The 16,532-nt window shown below is 37.5% G+C and overlaps 4 protein-coding genes across 9 annotated transcripts in view; 1 reads left to right on the top strand and 3 right to left on the bottom strand.

Moving 5' to 3' along the window:
• Positions 1–4,412, bottom strand: part of LOC140035188 (UDP-glucose:glycoprotein glucosyltransferase-like) — a 29,404-nt gene extending 24,992 nt beyond the window's left edge. The window contains exons 1-5 of one of the 2 annotated variants that reach the window (XR_011839182.1): positions 4,006–4,351; positions 2,730–3,176; positions 2,462–2,615; positions 1,798–1,969; positions 244–317 (exon numbers count right to left, since the gene is read on the bottom strand). Coding sequence is in view for 1 of the 2 variants with exons in the window: in XM_072075134.1 (XP_071931235.1) it covers positions 244–317; positions 1,798–1,969; positions 2,462–2,615; positions 2,730–3,176; positions 4,006–4,166 (1,008 nt within the window). In the remaining variant the exon portion in view is untranslated. Of the gene's footprint in view, positions 1–243; positions 318–1,797; positions 1,970–2,461; positions 2,616–2,729; positions 3,177–4,005 lie in introns of both variants that reach the window. The other variant, XM_072075134.1, reaches the window with a different exon arrangement.
• Positions 4,413–4,537: 125 nt separating this feature from the next.
• Positions 4,538–10,183, top strand: LOC140035189 (tRNA-specific adenosine deaminase TAD3-like). 3 transcript variants are annotated; one of them, XM_072075136.1, is made up of 10 exons: positions 4,538–4,883; positions 5,010–5,061; positions 5,210–5,283; positions 5,825–5,946; positions 6,654–6,736; positions 6,827–6,926; positions 7,690–8,139; positions 8,615–8,727; positions 9,161–9,373; positions 9,900–9,996. In XM_072075136.1, coding segments are annotated over exons 1-10 (1,539 nt in total). In that variant the 5' UTR covers positions 4,538–4,552; the 3' UTR covers positions 9,901–9,996. The 3 variants fall into 3 exon arrangements, with proteins under 3 accessions (XP_071931237.1, XP_071931238.1, XP_071931236.1); XM_072075137.1 differs by lacking the exon at positions 9,161–9,373 and having other exon boundaries at positions 9,900–10,183; XM_072075135.1 differs by lacking the exon at positions 9,900–9,996 and having other exon boundaries at positions 9,161–9,497.
• Positions 10,184–10,950: 767 nt separating this feature from the next.
• On the bottom strand, positions 10,951–12,637 carry LOC113726747 (probable receptor-like protein kinase At1g11050). The gene has a single exon (XM_027250619.2). The coding sequence runs from the start codon at positions 12,499–12,501 to the stop codon at positions 11,401–11,403; it is 1,101 nt and encodes a 366-aa protein (XP_027106420.2). The 5' UTR covers positions 12,502–12,637; the 3' UTR covers positions 10,951–11,400.
• Positions 12,638–12,800: 163 nt separating this feature from the next.
• On the bottom strand, positions 12,801–14,376 carry LOC140035187 (uncharacterized). 3 transcript variants are annotated; one of them, XM_072075131.1, is made up of 4 exons: positions 14,020–14,376; positions 13,852–13,928; positions 13,287–13,778; positions 12,801–13,177 (listed from the first exon to the last, which is right to left on the bottom strand). In XM_072075131.1, exons 1-4 carry the CDS (start codon positions 14,297–14,299, stop codon positions 12,914–12,916), a joined length of 1,113 nt encoding a protein of 370 aa, XP_071931232.1. In that variant the 5' UTR covers positions 14,300–14,376; the 3' UTR covers positions 12,801–12,913. The 3 variants fall into 3 exon arrangements, with proteins under 3 accessions (XP_071931232.1, XP_071931233.1, XP_071931234.1); XM_072075132.1 differs by having other exon boundaries at positions 12,801–13,174; XM_072075133.1 differs by having other exon boundaries at positions 13,852–13,922.
• Positions 14,377–16,532: the final 2,156 nt, after the last annotated feature.

Here is a 16,532-nt window from a genome sequence, read left to right as displayed (position 1 = left end):
GCCATAAAGATATAATGGGTTATAGGCCCTCCCCAGTACCCAAAATAAATAATAATGAAATGGCCACAGAGAAATTCAGAGTCCACCTTCACTCAATTAAGGTAATATTTGTGTGTGTTGCACACAAACTAACTAGTATGTAGAAAAGTTTACACAATAATTTGTTTTAGTTTAATTGCAAGCCATAAAAGTTGATGGCACTGAACCAACACCCTAAATGAAATTACGATGGAGATAACTAACCAAAATCCTCGAGAAGATAAATCCTCTGACATCTTGGCTGAGATCTTCTGTATGAGGGTCTTCAAGAGTGACACCTGCAATGAAAATTAAAAATTTGATAACTTACATTGCATATAAAGACATTTGTGCTGGAAATATAACAGAGAGATAAAAAAGGGTACTTTTCATTTGGAACCCCTGAAGTTTGGTAGTGGCGAGTAGTGACAAAACTTTCAAGAATGGCAAAAAAACCCCACTCCTAGGTTCCATCCAAATTTCTGATAATTTGTGGCAAAAGGGCAGCACTATACTGTCAATTCAACCAACCAACAACTGGGAAATACAGTATTTATCTCCCAATCCCCTTTACACAATCTGTCCTGCCTCTCTCACTGCCCTTTCTTTCCTATGTCCACTACTGAAGGGCTTTGCATTGATTACTTGGAGTGTAATATCAGTGTTTGATGAGATATAGAGTCAAAAAAAATGAGAAGCAAGGATGGATGGGCCAATACATAGCATAACTAGGAGGGCAGGAACTCAACTCCATTGACATATGCATGGAGATCCAAGGTTTTCAAGGGAACTGTGAGGACCTTTGATGTCAAGATCAATACCAAAGCTACAGCTCACGACAAGTAATAAGACACTTGTCTGATTAAATTACACCTTCTAAACAGCTGCTCACTGGTGGAGAAAGCTACAAAATAATTCCTGATTTGAACAGTTCCATGGTTTCGTAAAAAATAATTACCAACCATCATTCTGTTGCCAATTATGGAAATCTCTCTCTTCATTTAGTTAAATCAAGTGCATGGTTCAACAAAACTCTCACACAACTTGTGGGAGGTGTAGAAATCCATCTGATTTAACAGCAATAATTAACTACAGGTTCACCTGAACTCTAGGATGTTTCAGAAGACGTTGCATTCAAGAAGTATTCCACAACACTCTTTATGGAACCAGCTTTTCAAATGAACCTATCCATACATCATAGATACTGTAGGTCTCATCTAATTTAACAGCAAAAGCTAATTGCATATATATTCACCCAGGACCTACAATTTTGGCAAGATGTTGCATTCAAGAAGTGTTACCATCACAGGCTCAACTGACCACCAAGCTTTTTACAAAAACACCATTCATGGATCCTAGATGTTGGAATGGATTTCTTGCAGCAAAATGGGACAAGTAAAGATTTACATCTTCCAATAACTTCCCTCGGACAGAATTTCTCAGGGATAGTGCTTCAATTTGCATGGTTAGTAGTTTCTTTTTCTTTTTTAATTTAAACTATTTATTTCTGCAGAGCTAAATGGTTGTACGGGCCGTGAGAACTAAAATCACCTTATAGCAGTTCAGTGAATCTGGGAACACAAAATCAATACTTCTCGGGGCATAAACTCTAGAGATTATAACTCGAATTACAGTACCTCATTAATGCAGAAGGCAACAAAAAGGATGAAAGAGAGATGAAAAACTATAGGAAATTGGTTAAATAGCAATTCATTCCTAGATAACATCAAATCCAGACACAGAATGCTACAGTGGAGTAACCTGAATAAAAAAACAGACCTTTCTTAACAGCACTATCATCCATAGCTTTGTACTCCATGTTCTTCAAAGCAAGTTCCACACCATAGCCACCCAAGTTCACAGCATCTCTGGTACCAATGGCTCCACAATGACCAACTTTGGATTCACAGCCAGAAGGTAATATGGGTCTAACAACATAGGTGATCTTACCCTGCATTCAATCATGGAATGAATCAGAAAGCAATAGATAGCATTAACAAATTAAGAAACTAATGCTTCTTTCACAGGTTCATCAGATAAAAAACCATCATCCTTGGATGTGTGCTGTTAGAAGTACATTCACTGCTCAGTTAAGAGGCAATCTGTACATATTTGAAGAACAGAAAGAAAAACAAACAAAAACTGTACATGTGCATTATACACATACATACATATACGTATGTATATATTTGTTGCAACACATTTCAGATTAGAAAGGTAATCATTTTCTTTAGACATGGTAAACCCTTTAATCCAAATGTCAGAGCTCACAAGCATTTGTCTTATTACTTAAACTTTACTTGACAACAAACAATTGTATTGCTATTCTAATGGTAGATTTTCTTAAACCAGTAACTTATTAACAAAAGGTGGTGCCAAAGAAACAGCAAAATCAACTAAAATAACATGCAACAGAAACATTACCTAACTACTTAAGCCCTACCTGTCTGGCTGTGCCAACTAAGACATTGTGAAATTCCTTAAAGCAGTCCGTCCCAAGAGCTCCATACAGAATGGCAATAGGACTTCCAATACTTGAATCTGGATGGACATGATCAAATTCAAAAAGCTCGGGCTGCTGAAATTTATCAGTGGTTCTGGCAGTAAAAACAATATTGTTAAACACTGTACTAACAACCTTCAGTGAGATAATTGAAAACCTTGTAAAATTAAAGAAAGAAATACAACATGAATTACAGAGCAAGACTCACGCTTTATCAGGATTTTCAAGCCAAAGTAGCAACTCATTTGCGTCAAAAAGTAGTGCTGCCCCAGTGTCAACCCAACAACATTTTCCATTAGGAGCTCTTGAGTTCACTCCCAAGAGCAACGGTTCAACTTTTTTGCTTTTGGCATTATCATTTGTTTCAAAACCTCCCTCATTGCTAGAAGCTGAGCTATAATCAACCAGAGGAAACGATGAAAGAGAATCCTCTGCTAACTGCCGATACAGCACTAACCTCGGCGATGCTGATCGAAGGGTGAGAGAAAATTCAAAAACTGATGCCAAAGGTTTGCTTAACAAAGACTTCCCATAGTTTACAATTGTTCTCAAGCAATCTTTTGCAGTATGAGAACCAGAGTCTTCACTTCCTTTGAGAAGCCAAAATTCAGTAAAATCCCAATAAAAATCTTTCCATTGACTAGACAGTAACTCCCTGTCAAAAGAACAGCAACATCTCATGAGACATGGAGAGTGTTTTTCCCAAACATGATTAGTAAAGAAACCTGTGAAAGCTAAGTTTCTTGACCCTATCAAGGATTCAGCATGAAAATTAACAAACTCAACCAAAGCTACTTATTATTAAAAATCATAAAAATCATCATTAATGTCATTTAAAGCCGAATTCAAGAACTACAACTACAAAATAGCACAAATTCAAGAGAAAGTAGGACATCCTCAGATGGTCAAGCTAATTTCTCATTTTCTCCAAGGACTCCCAGTATTAAGCACCAAAAACCTCAAAAAGCAGCTAAAAAGCTCCTGATTTTACTTGTACAACCACCAACACCAAAGTATTAAATATTAAACTCTGATCGCCAGATTAAAAATTCATTCTCAGAAAATAGCAGTACGGGTGAGTTTGGAGTGTTTTTCACAATTTAACGACACAAAAACAATCAAATGCTGACGCATTGACACTCCAAGAAAGCATAAGGGAGTCAATTATCTCTTTCATCTTTACCCTCCAAACATTTAGAACCCCACTAATAGGAGCATTAGAGAGAGAGAGAGAGAGAGAGAGAGAGAGAGAGAGAGAGGACCAATCACAAAGTTGGATAGAAAAACCAGCTTTACTCCTTCACTAATTAACTTCAGGAATTTTGATCATAACATCAGAGAAGAACTATCCAATAAAGAATACATTAGTAAAAACAGATTAATTACGGTTAACATAAATTGGAGGGAAAAATCCATAAATGATAAGAGTATCCTTTCCAACAAAAAATAACCATCCAAGCGTTTAATTCGTGGAAACAGCATACCCAGCTTCTAGAAGAAGTGGAGTACCAGACCACTTAGCCCTGAGAGCCACCTGTACATTTTTTGGACTGCGAGTTTGAGCAGAAATCAAATTCCCAGAAAGGCCAACAAAGAGAAGAACAACGAAAAATAACCAAAATCCAGATCTAAAATGGGGCTTCATTTGCTAAATCTTTGATCAAAACTATCCCTTTTCAAGATTAACTGGTTATGGCCATTGATGAAAACCCAATTAAAGATAAAATTTTTCTGGGTTTTTTGATGGCTTCGAGAGGGTTATGAGAGTCCTGAAGTCTCGATTGTTTACAGGCACTGGCAGCGACTTTCGGACTTCACTGACTTCACCTCAGTGCAGTCAGCTGTGCAAGAGCATTTACTGGGCTTACTCCAATTACAGGGCGGTTCACCTGATTCGCATATTCGAGGATTGGATCCAATTACAACGAGACACCTATGAGCCTCTGTAGGTATTTCTGTCTTTTCAATAAAATGTAGGGGCAGATTGGTACATTAAGAGGCATGAGTTTTACTACCACGTCATAATTTGACATGGCAATTTGGTATTGGGTTATAAGAGGCACGACTACCAGCTCACCAAATCGATCCCTCGTTCTCGTAAGCTGGCATTCAGGCCTCAAACCAGCTCCCCCGCCGCCGCCGGAGGCCTCACTCCTCCAGCATTATCCACCGTGCTACGTCTCTTTCTTTCTCCCCTCCCCTTCTCTCTATCTCTGGTGCGAACACACCAGCGCCGAGATGAATAATAGCAGCGAAGGAATTAATAAAGTAGTAGTAGCTTCCGCAGCAGAGGAGGAGCAGCAGTGCAGAATCATATATATACCAGACAAGCCTCCAGTTCCTCCTCACCTTCAACCCACTGGTAAAATTTTACCACAATGTAATAGATGCAAAGATAACTTCGGTTTAAATAGTTCCTTCTGTTTTTGTAAAGTGTTGACCTCTTTTTCTTCTTAAAGTTTTAATGGTCCTTTACATTTTTTAACAGTGTATGTCCACGCTGCTGTTATTGAACCGAAACATGCCAATACTCTAGTGAGGTTTGTCTTTTAAATCTGCAGCCGATTCTTTCCTTGAATTGTTTGTTTGTGTTTTCTGGAGCTTCATTTTTTTCCCCTGGTTGATTTTTAGTACTAGTACTATCTGAGGTATTTATAGCTCTATTTGTGACTTTTTTGTCTGAAATAGGAAGTTGAACCAAATTGCACCGCTGGAGAAACTTCGCCATGTGAAGCGTGTGCGCAAGAAATCTCAGGATGGAGGTAAATGTTCTGAAATTGTATACTGTGAATGTCTGTACAGTTTATTGCGCGACGCCCTTTATACAGGATAACTAGTTCAATTATCATACTTGTATACGGTAAATTATTGATGAACTTTCTCAGATACGGTAAATTATTCAATATGGTCACACAAACATAGTGGGAGATGTTGACATAATCCCAGTTCTTTTGGGGCACTAGAAAAAATGTAGCATACTTCTTTGAGACACATGCTTTTGTATGCTTTAAGCCGCGTGAACCCCTTTAACTTATGAATAAAAGTTTTTGTTAATGTAGAACTGTGCATAAATGTGAGGAATTGACATAACTGAAAAACAGTTAGCCGTCTTAGTAAATCAAGTTGTTTGACCAAAACTATAGAAAATATGATTAAATGGTAAAATTTGCAGAAGTAAATGCCTTTAATTGTATTTATGCCTTACTTCCTTTCATCTGTCGAATCCCAAATAGGATTTCTATATCTTTATTCCAAAATGTGTCTCAGACTTAAAGTTGTCCACATAGTTGTAATTTTTTACAGGCAAGAACGAGCTGTCTGTGATCTTGTGCTCGGCTTCTGAAAGTGATAGCGAGTTGGATGGAGCTCCAAATGATGTGCTCGAGCTCGTTAAGCAATACCAGTTGAGTACTTTTGTTGCCAAAGTGGGTCATCCTTTTTCCTCCAAGCATTCCTGTTTTGAGTTAATTTTCATTACGAAACAGCTTTTCAACTTTCAAATCTCTTTTTTTTTCCTTTAGAAATAGTGTATGAAATGATTTATATTGGTTTGAAATGGGAAGGACTTTTAAGATACTGCCTAACCTTTGAGCCTAATATAAGAAGCCCAACGGCCATCAAGGAATGCCTGTGTGTTTGTGTAATTTGGCAGGATCTTGCAACTAAATTCTTTTAGTTCTTCTGTCTTAGTAACTCTTGATAATGTATTTTCATGTAAACTTTTCATTTGATTCTTAAATTGAACATTTTAAATTAGGATTTTAATCTTCAATCCTTTGGTTCTTCTTTGGGAGAGGAGGGAAAGAAAATGTTTCAATGGCTTCATAAATTAGCTAATTGTCCTGATTCCTCACCCAAAAGTTGTGAGCAGAGTAGCAGATGCTTGATTAGTCAATTACGTGGTCACTTGTTTCAGTTCTCATCTGAATTAGGGAGGCTTGCAGCTTATCGGCGCCTGTAGAAATTTCAAATTCCTCATCCAGCTCTTCCTTATATAACTAATGGCTACAGTATCATGACATACTTCAGTTTGTTTGCATATTTTGTCACATATTTGCCTTGATGTGGCTAACAGCTACACCGTTATCTATCCTAATGCCGGTATAACAGCGTTGGAGCTCTTTTATTTCAGGTTTGCAGATATGCTGCATCAACGAAGGAAGAGTGGGATGAGCAATGCAAGTTCTGGCCAACATCTTATCATCCACCTACCTAGTGAGTTAGCTCTGAAATATTTCAACAATTGTATATAGCTTTTGATTATTCTTTTTTCTCTATTAATTTCTCCATCTTTTTCAATCACAGTAACATATCTGGCACAACTGGATTCAGCAAAGAAGATACAAAGTCAGTTTTTGGCTTCATGAAATATGCAGTTGACTTGGCAAGGTCATGCTCTAATCTGGTAATTTCTTTATGGGACATAGCCTTTTCCTTATAAAATTGTTGATATACTGCAACGAAAATGTAATGATATATAATTATTGTTGTTACGTGCTTATCCCCGGGGTTTTATCTCTCTGGATTTCCAGCTTACCTTTCTTAGAAAGAATAAATGGAATCATATGAAGTTGAATAAAATGAATTCTTAACTCTTAAATGATCTGTGCTTTTTATAAGGGACAGTAGGACCATTCAAAATTCTCTAGTTTTCTACTCTGTTGGTAATTGAGCTCTAGATTACTGCCAGTAATCAATTGTCCTTGGGTGTTTGTTTTCCATTATATTATGCTCATTGTCTTCTTATTTGTAGTCATATCTAACTTCTGTTTTGTTGTCTTATTCTTCATACAGTGCAATTTTCATTTGATAAGATTATCAAATTTGTTTTCTTATTCCCAGCCACTTTATTGAACTTTGACTGATCTCTAGGTGTCTTTGTACAAGTACTTTGATATTATTTACAGGGCCTGCATTACTTACAGTGCCAGGCCCTTAAGGACTACATTATATGATATCAGGCTTCTCTCCTTTCCATAGCTGTACATGGTGGCCCCTGCAGAACATAGCCCCACCCCTATTTTCCCCCTTTAATGATAGACCCTCACCTCGCTTCCTATTCATTTGTGGGTCTGGACCCAGGGGCTTATGCATGGTGACACTCACTCTGATGCATACCTGCGATTATTTCTGTTTGGTATCATTTTTAAGCTGACTCTTCTCTATAGGTGGTCAATGCTGCTGTTATTGTTGATCCTTCAACTAAACAGGTCATTTCAAGTGCATGCGACCAAGATCTTTCTAGGACTGGTTGCAAATTTAAGACCAACATGGAAACAAATTGCTTCAAACATGAACCCTTTACTCCCACCTGTACATCTGAAAGTGAAAATCATCAGACATTATTTGCAAGCCATGTATCCAACCTAAAAGGGTTGCATATCTGTGTATCTTGTTTGCATCCATGGGGATGGACTGAGCAGCAGTTACCTGAAAGTTCTATTTCCTGGCATCCTTTGCGCCATGCTGCTATGGTGGCAATTGAACATTCTGCTGCTAGAGATAGGCTTCTTTATCCTGATAGTGGACATAGTGGAGCTGAGATGATTGAAGAGGGTTATCTGGTTCCCAGTTCAACAGGCTTGCCTTCAAAGAGACAAAAAATTAATTTTACTCAGGTAGACTATCTTGCTTCCTTGTGATTCTTAGAATTTTTTTTTTTTTGGGTTCTTATATCCCATGTTTTTGTTGACTGTTGTAACCTGAAATATGAGATTTTAACAGGGAGATTAGTGGGATCTAAATTCAACTTTGATATAGTTGAGAAGCATGTCCTATGCAATTAGCATTTTATGCGACTACAGTTCTTATCATATGTGCAAATTTGATCTTACTACAGTTCAGAAGTTCAGAGTTACATGGGTGTAAAACTTGTAATGCAGGAGTACATATGTTGATTACTGTGTTGTATAACATGGTAAAGTATTTACAGTTGATGTAACCTTATTAACTATGAAATTTTGATTTTATGGGAATTCACTTTTACTCTATACTCGTATCTCAGAGCGTATTTTCGTAAAATTTCCTTGGGAGGAAGCAACTTCTTGAGGCTTACTATTGTACGATCTTACAAGAAGTGTTGTGTTCTTTCAGGATGGAAATGATGAGAATCTTGACTGGAAAACTAATGCTTTGCAATCTGATTCTGCAAAGCCTTACTTATGCACTGGTTATGACATCTATCTTGTCTGGGAGCCATGCACTATGTAAGTTAAGTTACTCATGGATCTTTGTTGCCTTTCCTATTTTGCACTGGTCAAATGTTTTTAAATCATTGGGAAAGGATTAAATGCTTTCAAACTTTTCTCGAGTTCTATGATAATGCTTCTATGCATTCTTTGATGCCTCCATTTGCTTAATAAGCAAATCCAAAACTGGATTAATAGTTCTTATGACTTGTTCATACTCCTCATCTGACTTACCGCCTCAAGCTGGGGCAAATTTTGTTGCTCAAAGGGAGGGAGGAAGAGTATGCTTGTTGTAATAGCAGCAACATGAACAAGGGGAAGTTGAATTTATGTTCTATACACTATGGATTTTAGCTTTAGAAGACTGGACTGCAGTAAATCTTTAATTACTCTCTATCTCAGTCTTCTTGATCTTCAATTTGTGAGGTCTTACTTGTGCTCTTTCTCTAAGGTGTGCCATGGCCCTTGTACATCAGCGAGTTAAGCGAATATTTTACGCTCTTCCAAATCCAAATGCTGGTGCGCTGGGAAGTGTTCACAGGTTACAAGGAGAGAGGAGTTTGAATCACCACTATGCTGTTTTCAGGGTTTTGTTACCTGAAGAGATGGTCAAAGATGAAACTTTAGTCTCCATTATTTCTAACAATTATCAAATTAAAACATAGTATGTTAAAGTATTGCTGCTAACTAATTACTAATTGCCCTTCTTTCCAGTTTTAGTTCTTGTATCGTTTAATGTCTTCAATACCAATGTTCACTGTCAAAACTAATTTGCATTTGTTCGAGTCTCATTGTTGTTTTAATGGTACATGATATATGTGCTACATACTAAAAGGGCATTTGCTAGCACACACTTGTTAGTATCTTATAATGTCTCCAATCCAATATTCACTGTTAAAACTAATCTGCATTTGTTCGAGTCTCCTTGTTGTATCTATGGTACATGATATTTGCCCTACGTAGTATATGCTACCACACACTTGTCAGTATTAATTATTGAATAGTTGAAACACCAGACAATGATTTTCTTAACATGTTTGTACTTGGTGCTTTGCGAAATGCATTTAGGATGTTGTAAAAGAAAGCGTATCAAGCTCATGGTTTACCTTAGTACTCCATATTTTGAGCTGAGTGCATTTCTGTTTGTTATGGAATTTCCATGAAGTGTGATTGACTGATTGCCATTGCAGGAAAAAGAATACTCATCGACACCGGGCATTGACTGTAGAATCCACCATATGCAATAAAACTAATAACATATCAGCACTCCTCAACTGACTTTTGAAATTTGTTTTTAAGATCTTTGGTGGACGGAGATTTAACTGGACCTTAGTGAGTATGTATGCCAAAGCAGTTGGAAATCGTGAACCGAATGAGAGGGAAGGTGATTTACTTGTTATGGAGATGATTGGATCCCAAACAAGAAGATTTTGGAACAAATAAGCTTTCTGAAGTCCCCAGAAAATTGAAGCAAGTCTTTAATCAGTAGCAGGAGTTCCTTTCTTTTGGATGCAGGCATTTTGTCTTCTTCAATGTTGTAAAACTAACAATTCTTTTGACAGTGGAAAGAAAGATAAAATACATGAGAGCTATGGTCATGCTGAATTTTTTTAGCCTTTGCAACCTACAAGTTAGACTTTGTCCGGCATATCTTTTTGCTGTTACAGTTAAACGCCTTTTTGCAAATTTGTTGTCTGGAGACACAACAAAGAAGAAAGATATCCATTGTGAAAATTTGGTAATGCCAATCACTGACTTCAGTTTTCATATCATGTGGCTCTATTTTCCTCTAAGCACCAAGCAAACTTCCCCATGAAGTTTTCCACCTTATAATATACCTAGGGCTTGTATTTGTAACTTACAGTAATCCACTCTATAACATCTTCAAAAACACTCCAAGTACATTTCAAATACACCTAACAAAAACACCAAAAATTAACTCTGAAAACAACCCCTCCATCTCTCCTCCTCCTCCCTCCCTCAACCACCACTTCCTCTCCTCCCTCCTCTCCTTCTTCCCCCCCCCCCCCCTCCTCCTCCCCTCTTCCCCAGCAACCGGATCTAATACAATTTCCTTTTCCTTTTTTTTTGGTTATTATTTGTTTTCAATCAGAATGATGAACTTTGTAAATATGTTTGGAGAGGAACAAAATGTGTCCTCCCTTAGTCAAATTTTGTCTTACACAACACCCATAGTTGCCTTTACTTTGTTCTTGGAAACCATTGAACCTAATCCAGAGCTGATTCAGTAAAAGATCATATAAAGTAAGAGACTAAAGATTCCATGAAAATTACAGGGCATGGCCTGAAAGATGATTGCCAAAGTAGAGTAGTTCGTATGTCACCTAATGTCTCCAATTTACAAAGAACAATCTCGTGGAAATCTTCTCTGTGGACTGACTTGTCTGCTATCTTCCGTCTGAAGCTAAATAACAGAACTTGTGATCAAAGATTTAATTTAAAGAATGAGGCTCATCGAACTTGCTGCATACATGAATAGTCTGCATATTTTCGAGAGCATTAGTAAATACCAATCATCCAAAATACTTGTTTCTCTGAAACCAATGGCATTTAAGCTGTATAAACATTCCTTTTGTCTGCAATCTATTCAGCTCAAAGCTCCAGCCTCTTAACTTCAATTTGTTCGTCTTTGGAAGTGGAAGAAGAATATGTACAGTACAAAAGTTTTGTTCATCTAAGCATGTCTCCTGAATTTAACTTCAGCGCACTTAATGCTGGTGATACGGTGAAATTATTAATGTCGCCTCCATGTAAAGAAGGATGCATAAGAAGAGGTGCAGGCCTGTCCGGAATTGCTGGAACCTCAATATCTCCTTCCAGCATTTTCAGTGCATCCATAATGGTTGGCCTCAGAGCTACCATCACATGAGCACATAAGATTCCAACTAGTAAATATCTCTCCATGATGGCCTTTGGATTTACAATTGCAGAATCCTCATTCTTCGTTAAAGCAGAATCCAAAACTTGTTCCATCTTGCCTGATTTCACCAGTGACCAAGCCCAATCGGTGATTAAAATTGCATGATGTGAACCTGAAGAAAAATCAAGAGCTTTTCTCCCGCACATTATCTCCAAAATAACCACCCCAAAGCTATAGACATCACTCTTCTCAGTCAACTGCCCGTAAAGTGCGTACTCGGGTGCCAAATATCCATGTGTCCCAGCCACTCTAGTTGTGAGGTGTGACTGCCCTTCTCTGCTTTGTTTTGCCAGCCCAAAATCTGCAACTCTTGCCCTCATATCTGCATCTAACAGTATATTCGTGGCCTTAATGTCTCTATGATATATTGCTGGCCTCACTCCATAGTGCAAATAAGCCAGGCCTTTTGCCACATCCAAAATTATGGTTTTTCTTTGAGGCCATGTTAACGGTTGCTTCACATTTTCACCCCCATTTGTTGGAAACAAATGGTCATCAAGATTCCCATTAGGCATATAGTCATAAATCAGATATCTACCACTCACTTCATGCCCATCAGTTAGATCTTCATCTGTCACACAACAACCTCTAAGAGGCACAAGGTTTCGGTGCTTCAAGTTACTAATGATCTCAACTTCATTGCAGAACTCATCATTTCCTTGAAAATCAGACTCTATAACCTTTTTGACAGCAACAACAGTCCCATCAGCTAGTGTCCCCTTATAAACAATCCCATATCCCCCTCTACCTATAAAATTCTTGGACGAAAAGTTATCCGTCGCCTTCAGAAGCTCATCAATCTTAAACCATATAGAAACGGTACTAGGCCTCCTTCTTGGTCTAGACTCCATTTCTTCTGAACCCAAATCAAAACTCTGACCTCCTCTCCTCCGTTTCTTAGCCCACCATAAATACAACCCCAAGAAAACAGATATCACCAGGACTGCAACACTTGCTCCAGTGAGTCCAAAAATCAGAGATGAATGATCCTTTACTAGGAGGCATGGGCCGCGCTCTGCGCGGCAACAACTTATGGTGGATGCCCAGAAAAAAATATGAAGTAGATATATCCCTTGGAAAGTAAAAAGTTGAGGGTATTGGTTGTAATAAAGAACGTAATAAGAGACAATAAAAGAACCAACAACCAAAGTAAAAGCTAAACGTTATAACAGGAAGCGAAAATTTAAAATATACCGTTCTGGAGCCACACGTTCCAGCGGAAAAATTGCAAAGGAAGCTTTTACAGTTAAAGCAATAAATAAACTAAATGTGGAACCGATGATGCCACGGATACATGATTTCGAGTCCATTTGTTCCGAAGATCAAAACAGCTAGTGAAGTGCGTGACTGCGGCATGAAGAAAAGGATTTCTCCCTCTCGAAGGTCATGATCAATAACGAAAGTGTTCCAGTTTTGATGAAATCTATTTTGTGTCACTCCAATGTTGTAAATCTTGATTCCACTTGTCAAGACTATAGATGGTGTTCTGGATTCATGTAATCTGGAAGTTACATAGCGGGGAATCTTCTGTCAAAACAAATAAGCTATAAAAATTAATAACTTATAATTGTAACAAGTATGGAACAAATAGAAAGTGTATACTGAGAAACATTTGAGTAAATATGCATATATATACCATGGAGTACTTGAACTCGGAGGAAAAAATTTGATAGAAGGTATCTAACGCCATTAAATTGTGTGCAAAAAAGCGATTGATTGATGATGTGATTAATTTCAAATCTGATTGATTATTAGCAAAACCTGTAATAGAAAAAAGAGCATGTGAGAATGTATATTTTTCTGAAAGGAAAAGACGTATTAGGGGACTGAATAAGTTTCCTTCTGAAGTGGATAATTTAGAAGGGATCATTGGAAGGTGTAATGTCCAGCGGGTGTAAACAAGCCTCTGATCAAACCCAAAAGTAAATATGTCATATGTAAAACTCCCTCTATTTCTTAAAAATATCATATCATTCTCGGCAATATAGTTATCTGAGCAAAAAGTCATCCATTCTCCTTCAAAACAACGGTTTCTGATTTCTAAGTTCCACCGAGCCAAGCCATGCTGAACAACTATAGTCTGTCCATGTTGAAAACGGTTGGATTCAAACATATCATCGGGTATTTCCTGGAGAAAGCAAAAAAACATATTGGATAAACTGAAACATAAAAGAAAAGCAGTGAATAATTAAACAAGCTACCTGTTTTTCAATGTTTGTGCAAAATAGTACATAACACCATTGCTGTCCATTGGAAATTCTACAGCTCTTAGCTGGTTCTAGAAGCAAAATATAAAGATTAAGTATATTAGATTACGTAGGAGCGGATAAAGGGTCTAACAAAAATACCATTTCAAAGGGAAATCGTACCTGTTTTTACAAATGCTGATGAAGAGATGTGGGTGATAGTTTGTAACCACTGTTGAATCGATTCAACCGAATACAAATATGGTTCACCTAGCGCACGAAGAATCATAGGATAAGCTTCAAGGAAGGCATTTTTTGGATAGCATACCATGTTTCCCAAGCCTTTCTGTGCAGCAGTGGCTACATGAATCTTTCTGTGATCAAATGTTAAGAGGTAAAATCGTATTTTCGTCTTCAGCTGAACTGATTCCCATTTTTTGAAAGGATTTTTTGGTCGATTCATTTGTAGTGATGGAAAAAGATGATAGGTTGGAGCAAAGGAAAAAAGAAATGTTTTTCGGCAAGAGTATGAATGAAGAGTTGTTCCAGAGCACGTATAAAAAGACGGTGAAATATTAGGTAACCCAATTAAATGCAAAGGTAAGAGAGCCGCTGGGAACATTAAAGATGAAAGAGGTGAAATACAGGCTTCTTCGAAACACAGATATACATTAAGCAATAGAGTTGCTCTGCCTATAATAAATGGGCTGAAATTATATAGGTAGAGAAATAACTGTTAGCCATCATGGTATCATGCTGAGTTGTTACATATTTGCAACGGGAGACAAGAAAAAATAATAATTGGAAGGCGTGTAAATGTGTAAGAAATCCCCAAAGATTAAAATGTGGCCTCCTTTGCAGCAATTAAGAACGATTGCAGACTTATTAGTAAATATCGCATTCACTGCCTGACTCTGTTTCAAGGCTCACCTTCCTCTTTTTATATGGAAGTCTTCTGCTGAGCCGGAGAGGACTTGGCATTATATACAGAAGACAGTGCATATGGTTTAATAGAAAGAATAGTTAAGGGAAACAAAGCCAAGGGACTATAAATAAGAAAATAAAGGTTCAGAGATTTCTGGCAAGACGATGTTCTGCAATAAACAAAAGTACAGACGCTACTATTTCGCCATCTGAATGCACTGTCCCAAAACAAAAGAGTAGACATAGTTTACTCAGAACAAAAGCATGCATAAAGGCACATGACCAGCTAGGTGCATTGTTTTAGAAGAAAGAGTAAAATAGCATGATCAGACAAGTTTTGCTTTTTTTGCGTCGCGTGGCTTATCATGAGTTTCTTCAACTTGTGGTTCTTCAACCTGAGAGAATTTTGTATCAAGGCGAACTCTGACCTTTGATGTAGAACCAGGCTCATCTGAATGACAAATAACTCTAAACCATCAGTAAATGTATTTAATAAAGATCTCGTATGAGACAAGCCGTAACAATAATGAATAGACCTGGCGTCAAAGCTTGCACTGTTGAATTAGGCAGGGCTCCCACTTCTCCGGATTGTTGGAGGGGCAATGCGTTGCGATCACTTTCGAAACAGTAGACAATTGTATAGCGTTGGTGAGATGACCCATCTCTATTATTTACTGGCTTTAACTGGACAATGAACATCTTTGACTGAAGACTATCATGAACCTTTTCCAGCGGCAACTCTATATTCTATAGGAAAAGAAAACAGAATAATAATAAAGTATCTTGATTTCTTATAGCAGTGCATGAACCATTCAACTGATAAATTGTATGGTTGTTATCATCTCGATGCAAGCTAACGAAAGGTACGTGATAGTTTTTCATATATGTATGACCTTCCTCTGATGCTCCATAGCTTCAATTGCAGTGAATGTGAGCAAACTTTCAGCCAACTCGCCAAAGATCGACGCAGTCAGTGTATCTGTGTCGTCTGTGAGATCGACATCAAAGCGGCATCTACATTAGATAAGAATAAAAGCATCGTTAGTATGGTAATTCATATAGAGATTAAGGAATTTCTGAAAAAATAAATAGCTGAAAGGTAAGATTAGTTTCCTGGGTGAAGCTTTCTGCTTTTCATCACAGTGGTTGCAGGTGTAAGTAGTAGCAAAATTTGCCGATGTCATGCGATGGCATTTGGTACAAGCCATGTAATAGTACTTCTGGAAAATGTGTTGAAAGGATAACTTTGCTTTTACCCACGAGAGCTGAGATATTTTTTTTAAAAAATACATTCAAATTTTTGAAAGAGAATGGTTAATAAATAATCTGTATAATACACCAAACAATCAGAACAAAAGAGAGCTATAAAAAAAGATATAACCTTTTGAGTGGGAACAACATCAATAAGCGAAGTAATTTTTTGCTGCGACTGATAAAACATCTGAGGGCTACGATTCGAAGTCATTTTATCCTGAACAAGATCAGCTAAGTATTTTTCATGCCTAACAGCCCTACAAAAACTCAGAAAAAAGAGCATACGGGTGTTCAATATAGCAGTGATTAGTTATAAGATGTAAGAAAAAGAAGTTTAATAGTGAAGCTACCAGTGTTTGAGTTGGTTGGCATCTCTCACTGGTGGATTAACAAGAATGGCTGTGTCTTTTTTAGTTGACAAAGCGATCCCTATTTTGTTGATATTATCAAGTTAAAGAATAACATAGTTACAAAGTTCGAAAGAAAAGCTAATAAGCATACTTAGCAACAGTGCCACT

The sequence above is a fragment of the Coffea arabica genome, chromosome 2c (genome assembly GCF_036785885.1).
Source record: "Coffea arabica cultivar ET-39 chromosome 2c, Coffea Arabica ET-39 HiFi, whole genome shotgun sequence".
Classification (NCBI taxonomy): domain Eukaryota; kingdom Viridiplantae; phylum Streptophyta; class Magnoliopsida; order Gentianales; family Rubiaceae; genus Coffea; species Coffea arabica.
Note: the sequence above shows the minus strand (reverse complement) of the source record. Positions and strands in the feature narration are given on the sequence as shown.